Source organism: Vipera ursinii (assembly GCF_947247035.1).
Source record: "Vipera ursinii genome assembly, chromosome: 1".
NCBI classification, from domain to species: Eukaryota; Metazoa; Chordata; class Lepidosauria; order Squamata; family Viperidae; genus Vipera; species Vipera ursinii.
Genome location: NC_139512.1, coordinates 264,112,123 through 264,124,814, shown reverse-complemented (window position 1 = coordinate 264,124,814; position 12,692 = coordinate 264,112,123). Strand labels below are relative to the sequence as shown.

The 12,692-nt window shown below is 38.5% G+C and overlaps 1 protein-coding gene across 5 annotated transcripts in view; it reads left to right on the top strand.

Moving 5' to 3' along the window:
* EPB41L2 (erythrocyte membrane protein band 4.1 like 2) overlaps nt 1-12,692 on the top strand; it is a 95,694-nt gene that overhangs the window by 20,806 nt on the left and 62,196 nt on the right. For all 5 annotated transcript variants that reach the window (XM_083379931.1, XM_083379932.1, XM_083379933.1 and 2 more), the window contains exon 2: nt 7,585-8,024. In XM_083379931.1, coding sequence (XP_083236057.1) covers nt 7,599-8,024 — 426 coding nt within the window. In that variant the 5' untranslated portion in view covers nt 7,585-7,598. The remainder of the gene's footprint in view (nt 1-7,584; nt 8,025-12,692) is intronic.

The following is a 12,692-nucleotide window of genomic DNA, read 5'->3' as shown; positions in this document are numbered from 1 at the left end:
GGCTAGATTTGATCTCTATGATAACCATTTACTGAAAGAGAGCTGCTTAACGTTTATGGACCAAATCAATAACACCAGAAAGGCATGGCTGCTCATGGCTGCATCTCATATTGGTTGGTGACAAGAAAATGTATATGTGAAAGTCTATAGTATATTGCTATTCTAGTAATAGTTAAACAACAGTACTGGGTTCCATAAAGCTGCATTTCTAATTTAAAAACTATATGCAAAACATCTCTTGTGTATAGTACCTTTCAGGAGGTACAAAGCTTACATAAGACAGGATTGCAATATGCTACTAAGTTATGCATTTGGCTTAAGTCAATTTAGTCATGTAAAAGGAAGCAAGACCAGGGATCTCAATCTAAATGAATATAGGTAGTCCTCGACTTATGACCACAAGTGAGCCCAAAATTTATGTTGCTAAGTGAGTTTTGCCTCATTTTACAACTTTTCTTGCCACAGTTGTTAAGTGAATCACTGCAGTTGTTAAATTAGTAACATGGTTGTTAAGTGAATGTGGCTTTCTGATTGACTTTGCTCATCAGAAGTTCACAAAAGGGGATCACATGACCCCGGCACACTGCAACTGTCATAAATATGAGCCAGTTGCCAAGCATCTGAATTTTGATCACATGACCATGTGGATGCAGCAACAGTCCTAAGTGCAATAAAAGATCATGAGTCACTTTTTCAGTGTTGTAATTCTAAGCGGTCACTAAATGAACTGTTGTAGGTCGAGGACTACCTGTAATGTAGATTAAATGGCAGTGCTTTAGAAATTAGGCAAGAATTTCAGTTTAGTCTTTATATTCTCTTATTTTGCTACAACTCTGGTTTGTGATTTCTTTTAAATGGTTGAAAATCTGTGTCCAGTTTATTTGTCGTTATAAAAATATATTAGCAATTCTTAAATATTCAAAAATTTTAATAGATTTCATCTGAATCATTTTTTGGCCCTCTGCCTTTGTCATACTGAAATTCTATTTGCTTTCCAATTTATCCCTTTCTCCAGAAACCACTCAAATTCATAAATCATTCTATAAGATTTGTAATTAACACCTCGGATTATCCAACTTCAGCAAATAAAAATTTTCTAGCAAAGGCAATAGCATTGTGTACTCATTCTCTTTATTGACTGAGAAACTTCATTTGTTTGTCATGACAAATCTGAACTACAAAGAAATTTAATGTTGCCTCATGAAAATAGCTGTGGAATCTGGCATGAGGAACATACCAGATCAAATGGGTTTGATGAGTCATTTCCCACTTCTTTCTGACCTCAAGTTCATTCAGTTCACTGATGTTTTTAGTTTTTCTCTCAAACACTATTTCTGTTTGTTGACTTACATTCAGAGGTAACTAGGGACACTTGGGGTTTGCTCACACAGTTGCATTGCATATGTTTATTTGTATGCATAGCATATACAACTCCGGCTCATATACATATTTTTCTTGCATCTGTTCTTGCTTTGCACATAGGCTTTCCCTTTACTCTGGAAATAATGATTATTGTATCTATTCCTCTTCTGTGAATTGTATCTACCAAATCAATGGCTGAATTAATTTTTGAAGTAGGAAAATAGCACTGAACATGTTAAACACGTGTTTCTCTTGCTTTTGAATAATCAAAACATTTCAAACCAATTGTACCTACCAAAAAGCCTAGCTGACAGTATAATATTAGATTTTGTATTCTTAAAATTTGAGTAGTATATATTTAGTTAATGGTATATTTAGGTTTTTTTTAATCCCATTAATATCCCGCCCTTCTCCGAAGACTCAGGGCGGCTTACAATCTAAAGCACAATGTGCTTAGCAATAGCCTTCATTCTATGTATATACCTGCTTATTAGGGCTTTCGGGGGGCCCCCAAGCGGCATTTTTACAAAGTCAGCTTATTGCCCCCAACAATCTGGGTCCTCATTTTACCTAAGTTAATAGTGTATTTGAAGGATTGGCACTTCTTATTTGAGTTTTCTGATGTAGGAAGTTTTTTTTCAGCAGTTTTTGTGTTTCTAAATTATAATTGTCAGTTTTACCCAAAATAAAATAATCATTTTGTATATTTGTTTAGGAATTGGTAACCTAGCAGTTCGAAAGCACGTAAAAATGCAAGTAGAAAAATAGGGACCACTGCGGTGGGAAGGTAACAGTGTTCCGTGCGCCTTTGGCGTCTAGTCATGCCGGCCACATGACCACGGAAATGTCCTCGGACAAGCGCTGGCTCTTCGGCTTTGAAACGGAGATGAGCACCGGCCCCTAGAGTCGGAAACGACTAGCACACATGTGCGGGGGAACCTTTACCTTTACCTTTTTATGGAGTAAGAAGAAAAGATGAATTGCAATTTATTTGTTTATTAGTGGTGTAGCTTTTTTGAAGAGTATTAAACTAACTTTTTTTCTATGCCAGTTAGATATTAATAACATGCATTCTATGCCAATTAGACATTAATAACATGCATTGTTTGTTTATCTCTATTTTATATAGAGAGATAAATGTATACAGTAGATACTAGATTTCTATGTATGAATAATCACATTCAAAGCACCTAAAGGTGAAAGTGACTTGTTTCATTGTCTTTAAAATTAACATAATTCATTACTTTTAAGAAAGTACTGTTTTTTCTTCAGAAAAATGAAGTCCATTAACTTTTTTTAAAAAAAATGTTCCATTCCACATTATTGCCATTTTTAAAAGATATTTTATCTTGGAAATACGTTTTTTACTTGAATCATTTTATGATACTATATAATTCCTTCATTATTGTTGTCCACAAAAATTATTCCAGAGTTAGGGGATTCCTGTGTAGACTGTGATAATCCGTTGTTTGCTTGCTTCTTTTGACTATTTTGCATAGACAAATAGAATAAAACAGTCTCAGAATGTTAAGAAATTTTTGCAGCCGTATCTTTTTCATTTATTGAATAACTTTGCATCATCACATCCGTGGACCAGCACTGGTTTGCAGCATGCCAGAAATCGGGCCGTGTAAGCAAACAAAGCCCCATCTGCAGGATGCAGGCAGCACACGAAACCATGGCCCCTCCAGTCCGTGGAAAAATCTCTCTCCATGGAATTGGCCCCTTGTTCCCAAAAGGTTGGGGGTGCTGTTTTAGAGTGCTGTTTTTATTTTTTTTATTTTTTTTATTCCATTTACCGTATATCCCGCCCTTCTCCGAAGACTCAGGGCGGCTTACAAGCTTAGCAGTAGCTTTCATTCTATGTATATGCCTGCTTGTTAGGGTTTTCACAGACACCCCAAGCGGCATTATTACAAAGTCAGCTTACTGCCCCCAACAATCTGGGTCCTCATTTTACCTACCTCGGAAGGATGGAAGGCTGAGTCAACCTTGAGCCTGGTGGGATGCGAACCTGTACTAATTGCAGGCAGCTGGTGTTACTTAAGGAGGCATTAGCCCACTGCTCCACCAAGGCTCTTTACATCCAGTTAGGTCATACCCATTCATTCTGTATCAGTATTGGTATATAGACAGAGTTGCTTCCCATAGTTTCAAACTGGATTCTTTCCCAGTAGTGCTTAATTAAACCCGAAGCCTTGGGCATTCAAAGCAGAAAGAAATTCATCACACCAGGGGACGGAAGAACAATCATGGACAATTCTATAGATGTGCTCTGCCCTATACCATTTTTGTGCCACCCTGACCTCTAGGTACAGGGCACGGCAGAGCTGTGGAGTACTGGGTGGCAGGGGGAAATGGGGTTTTGTGCTGTGCTCTTGTGCTGGCTGTGCTATGAGGCTTGAAGCAGTACTTCTCAGAAGTATAGGCCTGGGACAGTGGCAGCTAGCTGACTCTACTTCAGCCGCAGTCCTACCAAGGATTGCTGGGGGCAGGACGGCTAAAACCACACAGATAGAGGGAAGATAGGTGGAGGAATTGAGGCCTGTGGTCTCTGTGGTCATTAACGTGGGCAGGTTGCCAAAGGCACAAATCTTGATCATGTATTGCAGTGGCTGCAATTTTGGAGATCAGTTGTAAATCCCTTCATTCAGCACCGCTGCTACTGAAACAGCCTTTGAACGAATAGTCATAAATCAAGGATTATCAGTATGCAATTACTGGATTACCTTCAAGGCTGGCATAATGTATAATCTTTATACTACTGTCTTTTTTTTGGCTACTTGTTTAAAACTATTATACAGGCAGTCCTCAACTTATGACCAGTTGTTTTACAACTATATGGTTTCAGAATGGCATATAAAGCAGTTCTGGGCATTGTAAAATGTTTACCACATGATTGGCTAACCTTTAGAGCCACAATTTGTGACTTTTTTTTTGCCCACATTTTTGTCGTTTTCCAGCAAAAACCCCATTCAGAAGAATGGCTTTGCTTAACAACTATGCTGTTTGCCTAACAACCACCTGATTCACTTAACAATTTGCTGAACAGCCACCATGAAAAATGTCAGAAAAACAGATCCAGTCACTTGGATATTTTGATTATATGACTGCTACAAATTACAACTGTATTTCAAAAGGCCATCAGGTTGGGGTCATCTTCAGTTCTCAAGAGGGAATGTTCCAGAGGGGAAGGGCGATGGCAGAGAAGGCATGTCTCCTGGTCCCTGCCAGCCAGCATTCCTTGACTGGGGGAATTGTTGCTTCTAGAAAGACTAGAAACTAGGTTTTTTCAGTTTGTGTATACTGTAGAAGAGATTAAGAGTATTTGCGTAATTACCGTATTTGCTTTGAGTTCCTCAGTCCAAATTTGTGTTCATTTCAGTAACTGAATAATAGCAGCAGATTTGTCTGGTAACTAGACATGTCATGGTTAATTGTTTTTGATTGCTTTGTTTCATGTTTTCTTTTGAGATTAGATAAATGGAAACAAGGTTATCTCATACATATTTATGAAAGGAATGGAAAACATTTTCTATTTTCTATTAAGGTTGAATTATCCAGCAAAGTTGGGGGTTGGGTAGCACTATTCTTACTCATTACAGAGACTGGATTTTCGTCTTTATAACTGCATAATTCGTAGTGTCTAAGACTTGCAAACCACTGATTAAATACACTGGTTTGATTTCCCTAAAACTGTATATAACTTCTGCTGTAGAAATTAAATAAATATGTCAAAAAACTTTTGAAATAGAATTTTCAGTAATAGGAAAGTATGAATTGTTTCCAGTTTGTTGCAAAATAAAAGTGTGTTTTTGACCAATAGTCTAAGTTTATGTACACAGTTTTAATATGAGTATAGTATAATGAGTGATCACGTTATTCATCTTAGAATAAATCAAATAGTGTAGTTCAAAACCATACCTTTTAACTTTGAAATGATATACTCTGTAGTTTAAAGCTGCAAAAAATGGTATAGTGATACACAAGCATTTTTACTAAAATGTAATGAATTTATAAGAAATGCTAAATGTATTGTTACATCTTATTTTATTCCACATCTATCCTTCCTTCATTAAGACCTTTAGACATAGTCTGTACATAGAAGTAGACACCATTAGTAACCACGTTGATATTGTGATTACTAATTTCTTGCTCCATTTTTCAAGGATCCTTTTTAATATTTTTATTGTATTAATATTTTTTGTCATTTTGTAATTTCCAATATTAATTGACATCAAGTTGTATTTTTTTCTTCTGCTTAAAATTTAAGCTTATAATTAATTTTTCTTTTGTTCAGAGATGAAAATACCTAAAGAAGACTTGGCAAACTTGTTATTCCAAAGATCTGTAATAGCTCTAAAATGGTTAACAGGCATTTTCTGAAAGTGACTAGAAAGTAAACTTAGTGTTCTTTAAAAAACTCTGCTATGATTGAAAGAAAATGGCGATCCCATCATCTCCTGGAAAACTGCTGTCCTGCAGCCTCCTCATGAGGAGCACGTGTGAGCAATCTCCCATCTTGTCCTTAGCTAAAATGGTTTCGAGGAACTGGTTTACTCATCTGTCCTTGGACTTTGCCACAGTTCTTAGTTTGCCAATCTCCCTCTGAAGTTCCTGTGTCAAATTTATTATTGAAATATGAAGGTTTTGGGGCATTGAGTAATATACTGCTCAAAAAATAAAATAAAGGGAACACTTAAACAACACAATGTACTGTATTTAATAGTAGGATGTCTTATCTTGTGTTCCCTTTATTTTTTTGAGCAGTATACTTCTGTTTTATGCAGAAAGCATCCAAAACTGTATATGCTTTCCAATAGGAAGTATAAGGTATCCTGCTTACCATTTACAAAGTTAGTTCAGTGTATTTTGTGGGAATATATACTTTAGTGTTAATTAGTAAAAATAAGATTTGGAAAGAAAATTGGTTGGAAAAGAAATCCTGGCTTTAGAATTTGTTTCAGTCTTATCAGAAATCTTTGTCTCAAACTGTTGAGCTGTACAGTGTTGCCAGCAATTATGTAAAAGCAATTCAACCTGGTTGTTAGATTTTCAACAATTTTTAGAAAATGCCCCATGTAGCAATCAATATACTGCAATAAAATACTAGTAGTTACTTATGGCAGTTTTTTAAAGTATAATGTAGGTGTGAATATATTGTAAGATTGCAAGACCTGGGTAAATAGTATTGTAAACTATAACTGAGTCAAAAGGTTTTGCACCAATGAATCCTGTCAGGCTAGCAGTATATGAACTTAATAGTATTTTGAATATTATTAACTCTTGGCTGCTACCTACAATATACTCAAAAACACTAAGTTTAATATTTGAAGAAAGTCATAGATACTGAAATCTAGCTGACTGCTTGAATCAAATACTTGTTTGAAAACCTTGTTGATCCAATATTTTAAATTTTGAGAATGTGTCTGTTATGAATTATTTCATAAACTTCCATTTCAGAAGTTGACAAATAACAAACTGGAAGTGTGTGAGAGAAAATGACATGTTCTACAATTTTCAGGAAAATTCATATTGTCTTCCTCGATAGGTATCCTTCAGGAAATAACTTCCTTCTTATTTCCACAATACTGAGAGACAATATAACTGCAAGCAATACGTCAAGCGTAGAAGATATATAAAAATGCAAAGTGTAATTTTATAACTTTTGCAATTTTTCAATCAGTATATTAAATGTTTCTTTTAACCGCAATAAGATTCAAACTGAAAACAACCCACAGTAAATGCCTTTTAGACGTCACTGCTAGTATAATTCTATACAAGTCTACTTGGAAATGAGTCCCACTGAGTTCAGTTAACATTTTTCCTAGTAATGATGATGATCCAGGTGAAAGAATGAAATGTGTTACTTAAACAGTATTTGAGGAAATGCATATAGTTAACAGCTTCCAATTATACTTGTAGGGGCTAAAAAAATGATGCATCTGAGGACACAGATTTGACATTAATCTTTTAAAATTTGAAATATACATGTGTATGCATGGTCAGCTACTTTTTGTATTTTATTATCAATTTTCATTACCTATACATCATACTAGTATTTTGCAGCATATTTTTGCATTTTTAGCAAAATGATTCAGTAACTCAAAATTGAGTTTTTGATACTGTACTTTATCTAGAGACCTAAAATAATTGATTGGAATTACCAAAAAGTCATCTGTTAAAAATGTTTTAAACAAAAAAATTATATTGTATTTTTAGGGCAACCAGTGATTATGACGACTGAAGGTGGTTCAGATACTGAAGTAAAAGAATCAGAGAAGCTGAGGACTAACACAGTAAGTGAAAATGCTGGGGATGCACCAGAGAGTCAAGAAGATCAGAAACAAATAGAAGAAGGTTCTCCTGTCCTTCCAACTACAGCTACTCAAAAAAGCCCTAAAAGCTCAGGTGGAAAGGGCATTTCTCGTTTTATCCCCCCCTGGCTTAAGAAACAAAAATCATACAGCGTATCAGAACCCAAAGATGAAACTAAGAAAAGAGAGCATCTAGCATCAGAAGAAGAAACAGCAGTGGAGGAAGGAGAATGCCATCTTTCAGAAGAAGAAGCTCGATCTAAAGGAAAATTATCGGACATTTCTGAGAACCTTCAAGAAGCTGAAGTGGGTGGTGATAAAGAAGAAAAACATGTTGAGTCACAGGTACATCCTAGAAAGAAAAAAAAAACTTTAGGAAGCACACTTTAATGGCTTCAGCATTGTTGTGGTTCCTGTTATGTGTTACCTTTTCTTTTTTATATATTATTGTTTTATCATAGAGAATAAAATACAAAGAAAACAAAAGCATATATTCAATCTTAACAAGAATAAAACAGAAAAAAAAATAGTGTACAAAGAAAAAGAAGTGATCAATTAAATTTAATATGTAGGATCCACCCTGGCTGGGTACCTACCTATATATACAGGAAAAAGTCAACAGGTTGAGCTAAACATTACAGTAATCTTCAAATCCCTCTGTTAACCATTTGTTATATTTAGGGTGTGGAAAGTCTACAAGTGGTTTCTAGTCTCTTCTAAAGCTGTCTAGTCCATTAACTCTAATCAAAGCAGTTAATTTCTCATCTCTGCTAGTTCAGTGAATTTCAAAATCCATTCTTCAACAGTTGGTATCTCTTTTTCTTTTTAGTGTTTGGCAAGTACAGTCCTCACATCTGTCACCATGTGAAGGAATAGCATCCCAAATTGTTTTTCAATTGGCTTGTCCATTATACCTAAAAGAAAAGCTTCAGGTTTCATTAATATTTGTATCTTAAATATTTTTTGCATTGTCATTGTTTATCCAGTATGCTTTCATGTGTTTGCAAGACCGCCACATATGATAAAATGAACCTGGATTTTGATTACATTTCCAGTACTTATTGGAAATCCCTTTATATATTTTCGCTAGTCTTATCTACGGTCAAGTACCAACAACACATCATTTTGTAAAAGTTTTGTTTCAAACTATAATGTGAATTTTAGTCCATGTGTCCATACATTCTGGATGACTGTATGTTACATTTACTTTTGTTAATATGAATTCACGTCATTCGAATTCACGCCATTCATTCTAGATTGTACTTTGATTTTGCAATGAATCATACTGTGTGTTTGTCTTGGCATATAGTCATGCGGGCCACATTACACCGGAAATGTCTTCAGACAACACTGGCTCCCTTGGCTAGGAAACAGGGATGAGCACTGCCCCCTAGAGTCAGACACGACCAGACAGGGGAAACCTTTACCTTTAAATAAAAAACAGTGAGACAAGTAATACTGTATAATGTTGTGGGTTGTTGGGTAGGTTGATGACAGGTCTCCATTGGTTTCTGAAGGCTGTCTGAAAAACGGTCTGTCCTGAAATCCAAGGATTTTGGCATGGAGTGTTTGCAGTACAAGGCATGCAAAAATCCTGCTTGGACTTTAGGAAGGATCTTTTTCAGCCAGCATCGAGACAAAAGGACTCCCTCTTGTTTCTGCAGCTGGCTGTAAATGCCGCATGCTGCAGATGTTCTGTGTCAAAATCCTCCTTGGATTTCAGGATGGACCTTTTTCAGCCATTCGCCAAAAATGAGAGGCACTTCACGCTTCTTATCTGAGAGTGTTCCTGCTTAAAAACCCACAAGATTGCTTTGTAACTGCAACTGAATATGCTGAGATTTTGGCCACTGAGTGAAGTAGTCACGTGACATTTTGCTTAATAACTGCTTCTTTCCAGTTGTGGCAGTTAAGCAAAAACTACCTGTATTTGCCATCAAATTGGTGTCACTCTTAGAGACCATGTAGATAAATTTTCTCCAGGATTTGGGTAGGTAAGTAAAACATTTTGTATCTTTGGTACATTTTTTTATTTCAAACCTCATGATGTTATTAAATTTTTCAAATATATTTATGTCAATTTTCAAAAAAGTCTCTTTTTATCTGCTTAGTTCTGGTTTCTATAATCAGCATTGTAAAACAGGAAAATAAGGATTTGGAGTTGTAGTTACCCCCCTAATCAGTTTCTTTCTCATTGTAATGTATTAATATGATTCAGTGTTCCACAACCTGGTGCACTTTAATCTGCAAGCCAATTACAACTATGAAAAACATATTCAGGTTGCATCATCCTTGCTTTTTCTCCATTGTAATACTTTTTGCTCAGGTCCTCCCCCTCCATCCATCCATCACCAGTTTTGCCCAGCTCAGGTCTTCCTAATTTATATAATTTATTTTTTCAAAAATATGAAAATAGATGTTAAGCAATTTGCTTAGATGCTGCAATATCTATGATAGGTAGCAGCATTCGTAGCTCCTTTTATTGTAAAGTCTTTTGCATTCGTGCCCTATTTGTGACTCTTAAGAAGCCTGCAGGTAGCTTGCTGCTTGAAGCAGAATAGGCTAACTGGATAGATAGTTTTTTATTCTTAAAGAAGGAAATAAAACTAGACTTGTAACTAGATATTATTTCCAAATGAACAAACTTAAGTGTGTGCTTCCACTTGTAATTCCTTTGCTTCTTTTTGCATTCCAACAAAAGTTGGGTAGGCCAAGGTCTCAAAATAACAGGTTAACTAAGTGTCCTAGAGATTTGTTCTCTAAGATTGGTAGTCTAAAGAGACAGTTGCTCGGTTGACTTGCAGTTCCATGTCTAGGTTATATTTATTATTATTATTATTATTATTATTATTATTATTATTATTATTATTATTATTATTATTATTATTATTATTATTTATTTGACTTATACCGCCCTATTCCCATAGGACTCAGGGCGGTTTACAGGGCAATTAAAACCATACAATACAAAAGTTAAAATAAATTTAAAACAATTAATTAAATTTAAGCCCAAAAGTTAAAACTTTAAAACCCAATTAAAAAGCCCTCAGTCTAGGCCAGACAGCTCAAAGAGCCAAGTTTTTAGGTCCCGGCAAAATGAACGGAGGTCGGGGGCAGTCCTAAGTTCCATAGGAAGTTGGTTCCAAAGGGCAGGCGCACCCACAGAGAAGGCCCTCTCTCTGGGAGTCACCCGCCGGCAATCCTTCACTGGCGGTACCCTAAGAAGGCCCTCCCTGTGGGAGCGCACAGGACAATGGGGAGTTAATGTCGGCAGCAGGTGTTCCCTCAGATAATCCGGACCCAAGCCATTTAGGGCTTTATAGGTCATCACCAGCACCTTGAATCTCACCCGGAGGGCAACTGGAAGCCAATGCAGCTCGCGGATAAGAGGTGTTACACGGGAGTATCGGGGGACTCCCATCACAACTCGTGCGGCTGCATTCTGCACCAGCTGAAGCCTCCGAGTGGTCCTCAAGGGCAGCCCCATGTAGAGACCATTGCAGTAGTCTAGCCAGGAGGTCACGAGCGCATGAGTGACTGTGCGTAGGGCATCTCGGTCCAGATAGGGCTGCAACTGGCGCATCAGGCAAACCTGGGCAAAAGTCCCCCTGGCCACGGCTCCTATATGATCTTCAAAACTGAGCCGTGAATCCAGGAGGACGCCCAAGTTGCAAGCCCTATCAACGGGGGGTAACACCTCACCCCCACATCATTAATGATGGAACAAACTGGTTAACCCGAGATGCCTGTATGCACAGCCACTCAGTCTTGGCAGGATTGAGACGAAGCCTGTTTCTCTCCATCCAAACCCGCGCCGCCTCCAGGCAACGGGACTTCACGTCGAGGGCATCACTGGGTTGGTTCGGGGTGGAAAGAAAAAGTTGGGTATCATCAGCATACTGATGATACCCTACCCCGAAACTATGAATGAGCTCGCCCAGTGGCTTCATATAGATGTTGAACAAGAGGGGAGAGAGGACCGACCCCTGAGGGACTCCACAAACGAGGGGCAGATTTCTGCCCTCCCGTCAACACTGACTGCGAACGGCCCAGGAGGTAGGAGGAGAACCACTATAAAACAGTGCCTCCCACTCCAGGCCCCTGAGATGCCGCAGTAGGATACCATGGTCAATGGTATCAAAAGCCGCTGAGAGGTCTAATAGGACTAGGACAGAGGAACATCCCCTGTCCCGAGCCCGCCAGAGATCATTCACCAGCGCGACCAATGCCATCTCCGTGCTGTACCCGGGCCTGAAGCCCGATTGGTACGGGTCCAGATAATCAGTTTCCTCCAGGAACAGAGGAAGCTGATGCGCCACCACACTCTCAACAACCTTCGCCAAAAAGCGAAGGTTGGAGACCGGACGATAGTTGTTCAAAATCGCCGGGTCCAGGACAGGCTTCTTGAGAAGGGGCCTCACCATCGCCTCCTTCAAGGCAGCAGGGAATACACCCTCCCTCAAAGAAGCAGTTATTACTGCCTGGAACCAGCCTCGTGTCTTCTCCCAGGCCGCATAAACCAGCCAGGAGGGGCACAGGTCCAATAAACAAGTGGTGGAGCTCAGTCTCCTCATGATCCTGTCCCCGTCATTGGGGGTCACAGGATCGAACTCAGTCCAGATAACATGCTCAAGACCGCTCGATTCCTCCACGTCAGACTCTGCCAAACCGGCCCGGATCTGAGCGATTTTGTCTGCCAGATGATGACTAAACTCCTTGGCCCGCCCCTGTAAGGGCTCCTCCCTCATCTCCTGATTAAGGAGAGAGAGAGTCACCCTAAACAGGGTGGCCGGGTGATTATCTGCGGACGCGATGAGGGCAGCAAAGTAATTAGACTTTGCCGTCCTCATCGCCGCGAGATAAGACCTTGTAAAGGTTCTTAGTCGCAATCAGTCCGATTCAGACTGGGTGGACCTCCAACCGCTCTCTAGAGCCCGTCTCCGACGCTTCATCTCCCGGAGCTCCACAGAAAACCATGGGGCCCAACGGGATCTGTGCCGGGTCAGGGGTCGC